This window comes from Petaurus breviceps, unplaced genomic scaffold (genome assembly GCF_028583685.1).
Source record: "Petaurus breviceps papuanus isolate PSGF00001 unplaced genomic scaffold, PetGlider_PUasm1.0 90977, whole genome shotgun sequence".
Classification (NCBI taxonomy): domain Eukaryota; kingdom Metazoa; phylum Chordata; class Mammalia; order Diprotodontia; family Petauridae; genus Petaurus; species Petaurus breviceps.
In genome coordinates this window covers 23164515-23182246 of record NW_027187391.1, presented here as the reverse complement: position 1 = coordinate 23182246, position 17732 = coordinate 23164515, and the positions used below count along the sequence as shown (strand labels likewise).

Below are 17732 nucleotides of genomic sequence, written 5' to 3'. Positions count from 1 at the left end.
GGATAGTGACTAAAGTGAACCCTGCCTTTCTAGAGCTTATATTCTATTGGAGGGATAAAACATGGAAACAGATAAGTAAATATAAGGTAATTTGAAGAGAGGACACAACCCCAATTGCCCTACCCTCTTCCCTCCAGAAAGCAAAAAGAAAAATCACTAAAGTAGGACCCCAAGCTGAGCCTTGAAAGAAGGAAGACAAGAACTTGAAGGGAATTTATAGGTCTTCTAGTCCAACTCCTTTATTCACACATGAAGAGACTGAGACTCAGAGTGGTTAAGTGACTTGCCCAACCTCACACAGGTAGTAAATGACAGTGGTAGGATTTGAACCTAGTTCCTCTGGCTCCAAATCCATAGCTCTTTCCATTTTATTAAGCTATTGGATTCTTGTAGGAGGCAGGGGAATTGGAAAAAAAAAAATTGAAAGATGACCTTCATAGTTAGATTTAAGGCATGGCCTCAAATATCATCTATTCATGTGTTCATTCATTCAGCAAATGTTACATTCCAGAACTCTGGAGAACATAGAAAGTTGAGATAAAATGCAGTCCCTGACCCCACAGAGTTTACAATTTAGTAGGGATATAAGATACAAATGCAGGAAACTACATCAAACAATACTGTAAATGCATTATGGGAAACAAAGTTATACATGAGGTCTGAGATGAAAGGTCAGTGAAATCAGAAAAGGCTTCCTGGAGGAAATAGATTTTGAGTAGAGTTTTTAAAGGCTAAGCAGGCATTCGGGGGGGGGGGGGGCGCAGAAGAAGGCAGAGTTTATTCCAGGAATAAAGGATAATCAGTTGGAAGAGCACTGAGTGTGTTTCAACAGGCAGAATAATCAATGCAGTTTAACTAGAACGTGGAGAACAAGAAGGGAGAGTAGTACTTAAGTCTGGAGAGATAAGTACCAGGCAGAGGAGTTTGAACATTATTTGGTGGGCACCAGAGAACCACTGAAGATTTTTGTATAAAGAAGTGATAGGTGAAGAGGTATATAATAAATTTGCAGTTTTATGTGTAATTTTCCTTTTTTTAAAAAATTTTACTATATTTATGGAAATGCTTATTTTATTTCATAAATTAAAAATAATTTTTTTTGCTTTTTGGAGGGTAATTGGAGTTATATTGGACTTGCCCAAGGTCACACAGATATTTTTTGTGTTAAGTGTCTGAGGCTGGATCTGAACCCAGGTCCTGACTCCAGGGCCAGTGCTCTATTCACTGTGTCACCTAGCCGCCCCCAAAATAAAATTTTTTAAAAAGGTATGAAGAAGTAGGAGATTATTGCAATAGTATACAAGTGGAAAGTAATGAAATGCTATACTAGAATGGTGTCAATGGAAATTAAAAGAGGATATGAATATGAGAATAAAATTAAAACAACTTGCGAGCTATTTGGCTATGAGAGGTGAGGGAGAGAGAAAGTTGGAACATAGCCCTAAACTTTCAAGCATGGAGATTGGGTGAATGGAGGTACTTTTAGAAGTGGTAAAGTTTAGCATAAAGGAGGTGTAGGGAGAAGTTTCATAGACTCAGTTTGGGACGTAGTGAATTGGAGTTTCCAGCAAGCAACTTCTTGTAGGCAAAATGTAAATATGCAGCTCCAGAGCTATGAAGACAGGTGATAGTGGTAGCTGTGTGAGTGAATGAGATTGCCAAGGGAGAAAATATAGAGAAGATAAACTGAGCACAGGCCCTTGGGGAAGCACCAACAGTAAGAGACTGGGGAGAAGGAGAAGAGCCATTGAGGGAGACAGAAGAAATTGCTAGGGAAGTGGGAGATAAGTAGGAAGAGTGTGTATCTCTGAAGCTAACAGAGGAGAGAGCATTTAGGCCTGTGGCTTGGAGATTTCTGGAGAGTACCCACTTTCTTCTGTCTCTCTGGAATAGTGCAGAAAGGGTGGGAGCACATGACCCCTTTAAAAGGAGTTTATGTATGTGTCAGGGGATGGGATAGGAAAGAGAAAGGAATACAGCTGTGGGCTGAATGAGTACAGAAAAGGAATGAGTAGTCTTTGAAGGTGTTCTCTTTAATAATTTTCCCTAGAACTGGAGCTGCTTATGTCTGTTGCTGCTTACTTTAGCTGAATCTATAGCAGTTGCTTATATATGTTGTAGATATGTCAGCTGTCTCTCTGGGCCAATTACATATTAGCCCCCATCAAAAGCTCTATGTTCTTGCCAAGCCAGCCTACTTAGTGTTCCCAGCTCTAATACTACCCCCCTAGAAGAGTCCTTTCTTGAATCTCTGATTCATTAGTGCTTCTCCCTGCTTCCAAATTATTTTGTGTGTGCATCTTTTTATCTTAACAAACAGGTTTTCTTCTAGTAGAATATAAGCTCCGTGAGGGCAAAAACTGTTCCATTTTAGTCTATGTAAATCTACTATGAAACCTTCTTAAATTGAATCTTGTCATTCATCCATTCTTTGTACTTGTCACACTTGTGAAGCAGCAAGTATTGTTGATGGCCTGCTTGCTTTCCAGGCCCTCACAACTGATGTTACCATCATGGCAGTCAGTATTGTGTAGAGGTAGTAAGTGATGCTAATGAAACTGTTGCAGGAGTTGGATGTAGTGTCAGGAACAGTCCCTGAAATGTGGCTGCTATAAAAAGAGTTGGATTTTGTAACTACTAGGCACACGAGCTTCCTCCCAAGCTTGATAAGCACTTATATCCCTTGACATCCCTATCCCTTTAAAAAATAATATTAAATTATGAATCTTTTTAGAAAGATTCTGAGATTCTCCTGGGAGATTATATTTATATATTATATATATATATATATACATATTATATAATATATAGGGAGTATATAGTAACTTAGTTTGTTCTGTGGATGTACAGGGAGTTGAACATTGATTGTAATAAAGATACCTCTTCAGTGACTTGGGACTTCATTGTTGTGGTTACTCCCCCCACCAATGCAGATCACAGTGTCTCTGACTTAGGAGATGGTCTTGTGGGGGCTGAAAAACCTTGTGAGGCCCTTTGAACTTAGGTTGGTTCTCTGACAAGTTAATAGCTTGAAAGGATCTACCATAAACTTCTCTGGCTCGACCTTTTGGGCTATTATCTTCACACCTTATAAGCAAGACTTCAATGGGGGAATTTTAATAAAAATACCATTCTTCACACATTAGTTAAAAACACTCAGTGATTCTTCACTTTTTTGAACTGAATTTGCATCCCATGTCAAAGACATTGAGTTCTTTATTTTGATATCAGGAGCTGTATAGAGTAATCATAAACCCTGTACTGAATTGGCATAATTGAATTATTACTGTTGCAAGGATGGTTTTTTTTAAGTTTCAAAAAGCTTTTATTGTGGCTTCCCTAAAGGCAAAATATCAGAAAACAATCCACTGTAGAGATGTTTTATATTAAAGAAAAGGTATCTTTATCCCTTCCTTTCGCTCCAGTATACATGCTTTCATCTTACTATGAACATTAAAGAATAGTTTTCCATGTCTAGATACATGACTTGTTTAAAAAGGCACCCCCATTCTGCACATCACTAGCAGGCACTGTGCAGTTTCTCTGTAGATACAACCACATACTGTAACATAATTAGAAAACTTTTTTGCTCAATCTAACAAAATATTTTAAGGTTGTGTTCTACTTCCCTGCTATATGCTGGAAAGAGAAGAATCTCCAGGTTTTTCCTTACTGTGGTTAGAACACTCAGCATTTGAGAAAAAAGCACTCTCTGAAACAGCTAAATTATGACAAGTTGTTGGTCATAAACTTAGGGTGATGAAGCTCAAAACTAGATGTGTTAAATTGTCTCCTCCCTCAAATGGATAATTAGAAAAAAAATATGTCTATTAGATCATTAAAAGTCCTATTCCTACAATTCTCCTAAGTAGTCCCTTTCCTAAATGCCACCCATACTAGTTGGCTAATGACGGGGATTGCCACAGGTCTCACAGGGATTTAAGTCCCAAAGAGTGCCATCCCAGACATAGCCAGCAGAGCGACAAGGGCATTCAATGGCCCAAGTGAAATGCTAGCAAAGGCACAAGGAGAGGATGAGTGTGACTTTTAGTGCCATTTTCATTTAACAAGCCATTAGTAGAGCGGGCCAAAGACTCCTGACTTTCATCACCACAAGATGTTTAAATCAATTACTGTAGGAAGACATGATTGGCAGGCTGGTATATACCTTCTGGTAGAGATCTTCAAGGGAGCCCCAGCCAGACCCCAGCATTCTTTGCTGGAGTAGCCTATGGCTGAGGTACTCTCTTATGCTTGCCACCTGCCTGACAGCCCCAGTATTCAGGAGGCAAGAGACACCCCTGAAGTCTTGTTAATTACAGCATTTTTCACTGAGCAGCAGCTTCACCCAAGTCAGGACTCACTCGGCATGCTACAAAGTACCTGTTAAGAACAGAGATTGTCTCTGCTCCTTGTTGTATATGCCAGCTGTGTGGCCATTCAGGTGACTTAAACTCTCTGAATTTCAACTTCCTTACTGTCAAATGGAGATACTATGGTTGTATGTCCTTCAGAGGCCTGCTGTGAGCCTCAAATAAGTTGATCGATGTGAAAACATTTCACAAACCTTAAAGCACTACAAAAATGTCAACTATTTTTGTTACTTATTCATTCTTACTGAGTTTCTTGTCTTTAAACCATAAAATACAAGTAGTTTCAAGAGTGTAAGAGTAGGGACTCAGTCAGTGAGCAGATAGGCTCCTTTCCCTTCATCTTTACTGTTTCATTGAGACCTGCTAATAGGTTGATATTTTTCCCCATTCCTCCCCTACTTCTCTAGAGATTTGGGGCCAGAAGTGGAGAACAAAAAAGAATTGCAAGGTTGTTTTTAACCAGCTGATCTGTTTTCCCTGAGGACAGAACAATAAGGGCAGGGCTTGAAAGTTTAGGAGAAGAATTTGGGTTAGATGTTAGGAAGAATGTCTCAACTGTAAGGGATGGGGAACACCAAAATACAAAAAAAAGCCTTAATAGCTCATTTTCTGAATATTTTAAAGTAGCCTACTATATATATGACTTGCTCTGAGTCTAATCCTACCTACAGGGAAAGACATGGACTGACTATTCAGTCCTCTAGCCATAAAATTTTGGGTTTCCGCAATTTTTACCTATTTTCATTTCACTTAATTCTATTTTATGAACAAATTTTATGAAAGTCAGTAGTTGCTTTTTATTTACATATTTCTTTTTGTTGTTCAGTCATGTCTGACTTGTAAACCATTTGGGATTTTCTTGGTAAAGTTACTGGAATGGTTTGGCATTTCTTTCTCCAGCTCATTTTACAAATGAGCAACTCTAAAGCAAACAAGATTAAGTGACTTGCCCAGGGTCACACAACTAGTAAGTGCCTGAAGCCAGATTTGAACTCAGGAAAATGAGTTTTCCTGATTCTAGGCCCCATGCTCTATGTACTGTGCCACCTGGTTGCTCCCTGATCAAGATTACCTATTCTGTAACATACCTTTTACGTGAAAATATATAGAGTAGGGCAGGGCACTATCTTTCACAGTGGCCTATTCCACTTTGAGACAGCTTTAATTGTTAGGAAATCTTTTTTTTTTTTTTTGCCGAATCTAAATTCCCTCTTCTCACCTTTACAGAAAAATATAGAGGTTTTTCTCATAATTTTCAGCAGCAATAATTTCAGGGCTGTGAATATTGAAGAAGATCAGTGGAACAGCTGTGAGCTCTTTTCATATGAACCTGTTTGCTGAAAGTAAATGGCATAATGTTTTCAACTATTGCTCATTGCTCTTCAACTGCCCTTCAAACCTTCAGAAGCACCTTTTAAGGATATAAACTACTCTTATGACCATGATAATAAAGTACTGCCCTTTACTTTTCACCTTGTTTTCATGGAGCATTTTCTTATTAATGCTGTTTTCTGGAAATGTATTTTGGAAACAAGCTCATTTTCTTCATCATAAGGTCTGTGGCATGGCTAGTGATGCTCTTCAGTTTTGAAACTTGCTCCACGGGGTGTCCCAATATGTCATAATGACTAGTGAACACCTAAGGAATGACGCAGGCAAAGAATTGAGCATTATGCTGTCTTCATCCTGGTCATGGAATGCAGAAACGTAACAACCTGCATAGCTTTACCTTTAGTCATTCTTCCAAGATATTTACAGGCGATGAGAACTTGGCATCATTCCTACTATGGTCAGCCCAGAACACAAGAAGTTGAATTAGTACAGCGAAAATTCTGTTTTCAAGTCATTGGAGGTGAGGGGATAGGTAATTTTCTTTTAAATATTGAATCTCTCCTTTTCTGTTATGTTGGCCTCTAAACATTTTATTCCTGTGTAATCATCTTGTCCTTTAGCTGAGCCTGTTTTCCTCTTTGCCCAAGGCAGAATCTCAGAAGGAACATTAAAGGTGCAGACTTAGCTTTTAGAAAAAAAATAATCCTTTGTATCTTTTTTGTATATGTTTCTTTCTGTTTTATTAGTGAATGAGTTGGGCAGTTAATTTAGTTTGCTCTGCAAGAGGATTTAGAAAATTTAAGGTCTAAGGAAAACAAGTTTTTGGTTGGTGCCATGCCCACTCAGATGTTTATTTTTTCCCCCTAATGTTATGCACAGGTTCTTTCCTAAGAAAGTTCCATAAAGAAAGATGGCAATAGTTTTGTTGTTGTTGTTGAGTTTTTTTTTTTTTAATGATTGTTTATTATTGTTTCTAACCACCACCACCACCCCTTGGTTGGTTGATTGGTTTTTATCCTTTTGTTTTATTCTGGTTTGGGGTTTTGTTTTTTAGTTTTGAGGTTGTTGGGTTTTTTTGCGTCGTAGATTGTTAAAACCTATATGCATTTGTTTATTATATGTATACATCAGTGTATCTATTTTGGGAGCTTCCATTGGATATCTGAAAATAGACAGGAAGTATTAGAGACTTGAGGTAAATATTTGCAGTACTCTGTGGACACAAAACTGAGATAGTATTTTGTTCCATGGCTCTATAGCTTGTTAAGAAAATGGAGGAGTACATTGGTAAATTGGGGTTAGTCATGTGACATCTCTTACGGGATAAAAGCTGACCTCTCTGGAGGCTTTGGGAATGTTAATAGTTGGTATTGCAAGAGTGAAGTCCAGACCTTCTGCTGGAAGAAACACAACTGCTTCATTGCCATATGTAAGGAATTTTTTAGATTCATCATTGGTTTTCTTTTTCAAAAACTTTTGTCTTTACCTCAAAACCTAATATTTCCTGTAACCTGTTTGTTCAGCTTCCTTTCTAGTAGCAATTGTCTTTAAAAGCTTCGTAATTTCAAAAAATATTCAGGGACCAACAGAAGTGTTCGTTTTATTGAGTGTATCAAGCATAAATGAATATAATACTAGACAAATCACTTATATGTGTGTGTAGTGTAAAGGTTCTCAGAGTTGTATATATTTTCTTTTTATGTATAATTATAGGATCTAGTATGCTTGTCAAAGCCCAAATTTTTAAAAATTAGTTCTTTTTGCCTATTTTATCACCTCTTTGTAGCCTTTGCTTTTTTCTTTTTGGAGGGGGAGGGCAGGGCAATTGGGGTTAAGTGACTTGCCCAATGTCACATGGCTAGTAAGTGTTAAGTGTCTGAGGCTGGATTTTAACTCAGGTCCTCCTGACTCCAGGACAGGTGCTCTATTCACTGTGCCACCTAGTCACCCCAACTTTGTAGCCTTTTCAAGAAGAAATGCACTTTAGAATTTATCTGTGTATGTAAAGATAAGTCTACTGAAAATATTCTAATATGGCCTATTCCACATTATATATATATATATATGTATATATATATATATATAGTATTAAATGAATTTACTCATAGTATCTGATTTATTGATATTTTGGATATTGAGATGTCCTTTTGCCTCCAGCATATGTCCATCTTATATTGTTGCTCCATTGGAATTATGCTTATATTCAGTATACAGGGGTTATCAGCCCTAACATATTATTTATTTTGAATTTGAAGATAAGTAAGGAAATGCTTCCTCTGAGATTTAAATTTATAAGAATCAACACACTATATATGTGAACCCATATTCTGAAAGGAACTAACCCAAGAAATGTTGCATTAAAATGTTGCAGATCAGATTAGGGCCATTAATCTAAATATAACTTTGTGTTAAATAAACTGAAATTTTGGAAATTACAACATTAATGGCAAATTAAAATAAGGGGATAGCATTCTGCATGAGGTCTATAAAAAAAGTCAGAATTGGAAAGTAAAAATGTGTTTTGTCTCCAGAATAGTCTTCTTGGCATATATGTCCCTCTATTAGAGGAAGTTGTATCAGGCTGTCACCTTTACTAATACTTGTTGGTAAAATTACCCTTGCTTAGATGCTGTATTTACTATTCAACCTTTTGATCTTAAGTTGTGTTGCCATGTACAATATGCTAAATATACTGAGGGATACAGTAGATTAGAATATTTGACTTGGAATCAAGATTCCAAATTCAGACTAATTCCAAATTCCATTAGCTATATGATCCTGAGCAAGCCAATTAACCTCTCTTAGCCTTAGTTTCCTCATTTGTAAAATGAGAAGATTGAACTCACTGGATTCTAAGACCCCTTCCAGCTCTAGGTCTGTGATCCCAAATCAGAGTTCTTGTCTACCAAACAATTATATTTTATGCATAAATTAATAAATTGGCATATTGGTTAATCAGCCTCTTAAAAGTTTGATTCATGAGAATCATTTCCCGAGAGCTTGATCACCTCACCCTTTAGTGAAATGATAAAATCGATTGTTTTTCAGACCAAAAAGTCAAGGACTACCATGTAGCCCCTATTCACTGCAGTCATATCTAGATATTTTCTTCACATTTCCCCCCTTTCAATTTTAAGCCTAATGCAATAATGCATCCAGGGCAAATATCACAATTGCTATAGGATAAGTGGGCCCCAGCATCTATTCCTATACCTATATACTGCTTTAGAACAGCTAGAAATCTAGTATAAACTGAACAAGTCTAGAGAAAACCATAAGAAATAGTTTCTAGAACTGAATGGTTTGGTGGATTCTGCAGTTAACCCTTAAATAACATAATTTCATTGGAATATGGCCTCTTTTTTCTACAGTCTATAGACACCATTTTGCCACATACTGATGTTGGTTGTCAGGTTATGTTTTTCATATCTTCAGCTGTTTTGTTTGTTGTTTAATCATAACAGTCATATCTGATTCCTCGTGACCCCATTTGGGGTTTTATGGCAAAGATGCTAGAGTGATTTGCCATTTCCTTCTCCAGCTCCTTTTGTAGATGAGGAACTGAGGCAAACAGGGTTAAGTGACTTGTAGTAGGTTTAAGTCACATCGCTAGTAAATGTCTGAGGCCAGACTTGAACTTAGGAATATGAGCCTTCCAGACTGCAAACTCAGCACTCTATCCAGTGTGCAACCTAGTTGCCTATATCTTCAGTAGTCCTCTGAAATTAGGTAATCAGTTCTTGAAGAGTATTGTTAGCTGGAATACATTTATCCTAGATCCTAATGCTGTTTGTCTACTGGAAAGAATTTCCTTACTATAATTGAAAAAAGCAAAAGAGGAGAGTGAAATAATGTGTAATTATGAATTTTGGTAACAGTTCTTTTAATCCTTTGGAATACATGTAAAGCTTTATGTTGGCCTATTAAAGACATTTTGATAGAGTTTCAAGTAATTGAAATATGCATTTAAGTGTTTGTATAGTCCAAACTAGATGAACATATTTGGCCTTCAGAATTAGCTTGAGGATTTCAGGAGAAATGGATTTTTTTTCTCGAGATTTTCAGTTCCTAAATGACCCAGAAATGAAACTCCAGCTATTCTCATAGCATTTTATCCTCATAGCAACTTATGTCAAAGAGAGACCTATGAATAAGAGATGATAAGAACTCTGGTAAGGGAAAATAGCTTGCTAGAACTTCAAAAACAACTTTAGTTAGAGTGTTAGTGAAAAGTACAAATTATTTCTTTATTCACCTGAACAGTCCTACCATAAACTGCCCAATGCCCATATAATACCTGTGTTTCATTTAATAATATCATATAAGGAAGGCTTGGGGGTGAGAGGGAGCCCCTGTCTCATCTTGCTTGTATTTTGAATAGTATACGTGTGGAAGGATTGGCCTGTTCCCTCAACATCTGAAATATTTCCTTTGTATCTCTTTATATCTGTTTGAGAGGCATAATATCATAGTGGATAGAGACCTGTTCTCAAAATCAGGAAAACTTGAGTTCAAGTACCACTTCTGATATATACTGGCTTAGTGATCATGGACAAGAGATGGATGTTAGTGGTATTCACACTACACTTTATTTTTCCATGGATGTGGGAACGGAGAGGATTTGTATAGATAAACAGAGGAGGGAATCAGTGAAGGACAGTATTAATATAGACATCCAAATGTTTAGACCCAAGGGGTGGGGAACCTTGAGGCCACATGTGGCATTCTAGTTCCTTGGGTGCAATCTTTTCTCTGAGTCTAAGGTTTTACAGAGCAAATCCTTTTTATTAAGGGGATTTGTTCCATGAAGTTTGGATTCAGAGGGCCACATTTGAGGACCTAGAGAACCACATGTGGCGGCCACAGGTTCTCTATCCCTATGTGTTTAGGGGACATTGGATGCTAAAGAGTATGTTTAAGATTATTAATAATATCAGTTCAGTTCACATTTATGTAGCTCTTTAAAGGTAGCACTTTTCTCACAGCAAGTCTGGGAAACTGAGGTTCAGAGAGTTCAATGACTTGCTTGAAATAACAAGACTAATAAATATTAGAGCCAAACCAGGTATTTTGATTTCAAGACCTTTCCACTAGAAATGTAGGTTGTGATGCTTGGAGTCTGACCTGGATCTTATCGACAATGACCAGGACTCCCTTTAGCAGTTCAAACTAGCAATTGACTACCTAGCTATGAAGCCACAAATGAGACATTTTCGTGTGATTCAACCACTTGATAGAGTTCCCCAAAATAGCCAATGAACCAAGGAAATCTAACTCATTGTTTATTCCAAAGCTTTAAGCCAGTTTCAGCATTGATCTTTGGCAGGATGGTTGGAAGACTCCATACCCTTGATGGTTGGAACTAGCAATGTAATTTTCCCAAACTGTTGGTCAGTGTAAAACAGTTTTATTAACAGTCCTCTCAATATTTCTTCTCTCAATTGTCATATGAGTAAAAAACATGTCTCAGTGCTGAAGATATAATGGAACTCCTTTACAAGGTACAACATCAGATTTATTTGCTTTTTAAAGTACTGTCTCATTCAATTAAAAAAATTGCATGGGAAATAGTTTTCTAGGCCACCTTTAGGATAACATAGACCATGATGATAGTTTGTAGTAAATTTAGTAAATGGATAGACAGTGAAGTTCTAATAAGGTAACTTGTTTTATATCTTTAATTTTCAACCTCCTGAAGTTACAGTGTTTCAGCTTTTTGCTGCAGTTAAGGAAAATCATAAATCCTAGCAGTAATAAGATGGGATTGACATTTATCTTTTCCCTTGAGGAATGTGTGGGGATTTTGACAAGTCTCATGTTTAAAAAAAATATGCTTGAGGATATTTTACCAAGCACCATGAAACAATATAATTAAGTAATAAATATTGCAGTTTTCACTTTATTATTTAAGAGTTGATAAACTTGCATTTAAACTTGTTTATAGCATCCCTTTATATTAAGTCAAGGATAATGTAGCTTTTTACTTTACTTCTGAATATATGCTTTATGTTTGATAAGATATATAGAGTATTCCATGTGATAATACTACTTTATATTGCTTCTTTTTTTGTTTGTTTCAAATTTATTTATTTATTTTTAACATTCATTAAAAAAATTTTTTTGAGTCACAAATTCTTTTCTCTCCCATCCCTCTCCCACCTGTGGTGAAGGAAAGAAATGTGGTATCAGTTATATATATGAAATCATGCGCAACATATTTCCATAACAGCAGTGTTGCAAAAAAAAGCTAGAAACATAGTATGTATGCTTCAATCTGCATTCAAACTCCCAACAATTCTTTCTTTGGAGGTGAATAGCATTTTTCATCCTAAGTCCTTTAGAATTGTCTTTGATTAATGTATTGATCAGAATGGTAGCTAAGTTATTCATAGTTGATCATTAAACAGTATTGTAAATGTGTGTAGTGTTCTTCTGGTTCTGCTCACTTCACTTCATTAAAGTCTCTCTAGGTTTTTTTGAAATCTGCCTGCTTATTATTTTTTATAGCATAATAGTGTTCCATTACATTCATATGCCACAACCTCTTCAGCCATTCCCCTATTCATGGGTATTCCCTCAAGTTCCAATTCTTTCCCACCGGGAAGAGAGTTGTTACAAATTTTTTTTAACATATAGGTCCTTTTCCTTTTTCTTTGATCTCTTTAGGATATAGACTTAGTAGTAGTATCACTGGGTCAAAGGATATACACAATTTTATAGTCCTTTGGGTAATTCCAAATGGTTGAATCAGTTCAGCAACAATGTATTAGTGTCCCTGATTTTCCACATCCCCTCCAATATTTGTCATTTTCCTTTTCTTTTAGCCAGTCTGATAGGTATGAGGTAGTAACTTCGGAGTTGTTCTAATTTCCATTTTTTAATCAATAGTGATTTAGAGCACTTTTTCATATGGTTGTAGGTAGCTTTGATCTCTTTTGAAAACTACCTGTTAGTATTCTTTGACCATTTATTAATTGGAGAATGACTCATATTCTTATAAATTTGACTTAGTTCTCTATATATTTAAGAAATGAAGTCTTTATTAGAGAAACTTGCTATAAACATTTTTTTCCCAGTTTCCTATGCTTTCCTTCTAATCTTGGCTGCACTGGTTGTGTTTATGTAAAACCTTTTTAATTTCATGTAATCAGAATTACTCATTTTACATCCCATGATCCTCATCATTTCTTGTTTGGTCACAAATTTTTCCTTTATTCATAGATCTGACAGGTAAAATTTTCTATGCTCTCCAGTTCACTCTTTATGTCTAAATCATGTATCCATTTTGACCTCATTTTGTTACATGATGAGATATTGGTCTGTACCTAGTTTCTGCCAAACTGCTTTCCAATTTTCCCAGCAATTTTTGTCAAATAGTGATATTGTGAATCTAAAAGCATGAGTTTAGTATGGAAAAGAAACTCTTCAAAATTACATTGGCTGTGACCCAAGGCATGGTTTCTTTCTTTCAAAGAAAATATTAGCTTTGGCAGTTATGGTCTTGTCACACACCTGTCCCTGACTGGGGTACAAAGCAGGATCATAAGCTGTTGATGGTGATGATTTGGCTGATTGCACTTGATAAGTTTAAGGACAGCTAGGTAGGATAGATAGTACAGCACTTCTTAAACTGTGGGTTGTGACCTCATCACAAAAATTTGGTCATGAAAAATTTGGCAACAGTAAAAGGTTTCTGAACATTCAGTGACCAAAAATCAATTAAAAATCAAACATGATGAATCTGAGGTGTTTCCGGCAGCTTTTGTCAATGTTGTGTCCTGCAACTTCATTGCAGCCTTGGTTCTGAACACAAAGCATGTACTCTTTGCACTGCATCTGCCCTCAGACCACACAGTGCCAATGGATGCTGCCAAATGGGGGGAAATCTCAAGTGAAAAAAAATTTAAGAAAGCCTGGTGTAGTAAATACAGAGTGCCAAGCCTCTTCTTCCTGTGTGTGTATATGTGTGTGTGTGCACAAATATATAATACATATAAATATATAATTATATATTTTTATTCTTGTGTATACATAAAACTCATCTTCCTCTCCAGTTCTCCAGTATCTTGGCCAGGAAAACCTCAAATGGCATCACGAAGGGTTGGACACGACTAAAACACCTGAACAGCAACTTTGTAATTTAATGTCAAGTTGGTGATGATAAGACTTGTGCATTTCATTTTTAGGCTGCCAGTGTTGCCTAAAAATGTGTACAACTTTGGGGCTTGAACTAAACCAGATTAGCTTCTGGGTTTAAAAAATGTTGTGGCATCAAACACTAGGATACTAATATGTATCGGATATTTCTTCCTGCTAGGATGATTTAAACCAAGGGTGGGTTTTAAACCAGGATTTAAAACAGGACCCTCTAGGTCCTCAAGTGCAGCCATTTGACTGAATCCAAACTTTACAGAACAAATCCCCTTAATGAAAGGATTTATTCTGTAAAACTTGGTCTCAGTCAGGAAGTTGAACCCAAGAACCTAGAAAGCCACATGTGGTCTACAAGAGGCCACAAGTTTCCCACCTGTGATTTAGACATTGTAAGGGAGTATCCTGTTCATTACAAGAGTTAGGCAGCTACCTATCTTGTATGATTTGATAATCCCTGAAGCCCATCTGCCCCAAAGTATCTTTTTCACCATTCTGACAGGGTAGTTGAAATTCCAACTGCAGCTCTACATTATTTGGGTTCAGGAGTGATTAGACTTGTTTTCCTTGACACTGAAAGTTCAGAACCAGGAATAGTGGGTTGGAAGTTAAGAATAGTGAGAACTCCTAGGTTAGAAAACTCCTACCTATGTATATTGACACCTTCTACAGATTTGGGGCTTGTCTCAAGTCTGGTCAAATAGATCATTTATAAGTGCTTACTTTATGCCAGGTGTTGTGCTCTGGGAATACAAATACAAGGAGAAAGAAAAACAGTTCTTCCTCTCAAGGAGCTTGCATTCTAATGGGGCAGGAGGGATGACAAAAATTACATGCACAGATACATACAGTATAAATAAAAAATGATACATACATAATTTGGGAGGAGAGACAAGCCAGATCAGGAAAGGCTTCATGCAGAAGATGATGTTTAGCTTTGTCTTAAAAAAAGGACTGTATGAACTGAAAGTAAGGAGAGATGACATTCTTGGCATGTAGCGTTGCCTGTGAAAAGAAAGGAGTGAGGAACAGAGAGAAGACAGATTTGGCTGGGTTACTGATTAGGTTTGAAAGATAGGTTGAGACCACAATGTGAAGGAATTTGATGGTTAAATAGGGAAATTTGTTTTATCCTAGGGGCAATAGGAAGTCACTGGGGTTGGTTGAGTAGAGGAGTATAATGGTTAGATTTTCTCTTAAGGAAAATTGCTTTGGGAACAGAGTGTAGATTGGACTGGAGTGCTGAGAGTTTTAAGGCAAGGAAACCAGTGAGGAGGCTATTAAAATAATCTAGGCAAAAAGGTGATAAGGGCCTGAATTAAGGTGGTAGCTCTGTGTAAGCAGAGAAGGGCTTGGATGTGAGATGCTGTGAATGTAGAAATGCTAAGATTTGGCAGAGAATGTGTGTGGTGATGTAGAATTAAGAGCTGGGGATAACACCCAGGTTACAAACTTGGGAGCCTATGCAGTAAGGTAAGCAGAGCCAAGAAAATGTAGGAGGTTTATGAATTGTAAAACATTGCATATGATTTTAGACCTTTTTAATAAATTGATTGGTTTTGTCATTTACCCTCCCCACTTTCTCTTTCTCTTTAAAAAATTTCTTTGTTACATAGGTTGGCTCTTTGGGAGGGAGCAGGAGGAAGAATGGTGGGAGGAATTTTTGTGTGGTAAAAACAAAGATAACAGTAAAAATTAATTTTTTAAAAAAGGATGAGGACTGAAAAACAACAACCATTAGATTTAGAAGTAAATGATTATTAGTAACCTTGGAGAGAAAAGCTTCAGTGATGGAGTTGGAAGCAAGATTACAAAAATTTTAGTAAACGACATGAAATGAACAGGAGGCAATGCGTGTAGAGAAGTGTTTTCAAGGAGTTTGGCTGAGAAAGGAAGAGGAAAGGTAGGATGATAGCTTGAAAAGGAGGGTCGTGGAGATGATTGAAGTGTAACCGATCACCTATCACTGCTAGGTGCTGTGGATTCAGAGATAAAGATGAAATGGTCCTCACTTTCTGAGTGCTTTCATTCTATGGGGCTGGGGGGACATTACATGGAAATGACCTTTGTTTTAGAAATAACACTGGATTAGGGAGGAGAGCATGGAGGAAGGGGGGACCAATTAGAGAGCATGGAATGTCACTGAAAAATGTCACATCTTATACTTTTCCCCCCACTAAAAAAGGTGAAAATAGTCAATAATTACTATTCCATATGTCTCACCCATTTCTGTGAGATTTTTTATGAGATTAATGTATGTATTTATTAAGGGCTTCCTTGCTAAGAGAATTGGAAGAGAACAAATAGATTTTTACAAATGGTATCCCATAGCAAGCCACATCTTTACAGTCACAGTTGGCCTAAGGGAGTAAAGAATACCAGGTCACCTTGTGTCTTTTTTTTATAATTTAAAAAACCTTTGTTAGTAGAGGAGAAACCTTTAACGAGGAGTCTCCCATGCATATGTCAAAAAATTATATGAGATTCCTTAAAAGATATAACAGAGATAACTATTTGATTACCCTCTAATTATTAATATCAGTGGAGACAAAAACTGGAGACAGGAAAATGAATGCTTGCTAAAGGTATTTTACACCACTGTGGAGGATATCCAGTACAAAGTCCAAATCAAAAAGGTATTTCTTATATAGTGTTACTTATAGATCGAGAACTAGAAGGGGCCTCAGAGCCCATCTAGTCTAACCCTCTCATTTGTTCAGTGAGGAAACTGAGGCTGGGTAACACAGGTAAGCAGAGTCAGTGTGCTTTCTCCTGTAACACCTATTATTGTCTAGGCACAGGAGATACAAATATAAAAACAGTCTGTATCCTCAGAAAGCTTAGTCTATCTTATGAGTTCTTTGCACAGTCATCATTATTCAGTTCCACAAACTTAGCACCCATTGTGATAGGTAGTGGGTATACAAATATAAAGTGGACTTATCCCTGGCCTTCCAGGGCAGTTTTATTCTATGAAATGAACACATAACCCCATCATTCTCTTAATGCAATCCTGGTCTTCTTCCCTGATGCTATTGCTTATATATTTCATTATGCTAATTGTAACAGTCTTGGCACATTGCAGAACCTCCTAAATGAGATCCATGATCATTCTGAAGAATTCAGTCTATATACACAGTTGGTCAACAAGCATTTATTAAGTACGTCCTGTATGCAAGGTACTGTGCTAAATGCTGGGGATACAAAGAAATTCACCACCACCACCACCAAAGAAAAGGAAAACCCTGCTCTCCAGTAGCTTAAATCTAAGAGACAACCCAAGGCAAACATCGATGTACAAACAAGCTATGTGCAAGATAAATTGAAGAAAATCAACAAAAAATGCACCAGCATTAAGTGGGAATCAGGAAAGATTTCTTGTACAAAGTATGATTTTTAGCTAGGACTTAGAGGAAATCAGAGAAGTTAACATATGTAAATGAGGAGGGAGAGGATTCCAGACATGGGGAACAGCCAGTAAAAATGCATGAGGAGTGTCTTGTGTGAGGAGCAACAAGGAGGCCAGAGTCATTGAATCACAAAGTATGGGGGGATGATAGGAGTTGACTAAAAGGAGTAAGAAGACTGGAATGGCAAGGGAGGAGACTAGGTGATAAGCTCTGAACACTAGACAAAGGACTATGGGAAAAAACAAATGGATAAAGAAAGCCAAATTGTGATAGATAAACAGTCCATAATGTTGGTTCATTAATACATATGACGTGGATAGATACTAAAAATGGACAATGAGATGATTTCACAACTGAACAGGGAAAAGGAAAGTGGACTTGAAATTACATTGTTCTTTTAATGACTCCCAGCTTCAGCCTTAAATAAAAGCTTATCTTTTTAGTACCAGTATTCTTCCCAGGTGTA

The 17732-nt window shown here is 36.9% G+C and overlaps 1 protein-coding gene across 6 annotated transcripts in view; it reads left to right on the top strand.

The window, feature by feature from the left end:
• Window positions 1-17732, top strand: part of TPD52L1 (TPD52 like 1) — a 163307-nt gene that overhangs the window by 58187 nt on the left and 87388 nt on the right. Inside the window, exon 1 of one of the 6 annotated variants that reach the window (XM_069077476.1) lies at window positions 6039-6237. The exons of 1 other annotated variant lie outside the window; for it this stretch is intronic. In XM_069077476.1, coding sequence (XP_068933577.1) covers window positions 6066-6237 — 172 coding nt within the window. In that variant the 5' untranslated portion in view covers window positions 6039-6065. Of the gene's footprint in view, window positions 1-6038; window positions 6238-17732 lie in introns of those variants that run through there. 4 more of the 6 variants (XM_069077479.1, XM_069077477.1, XM_069077478.1 and 1 more) reach the window with 4 other exon arrangements.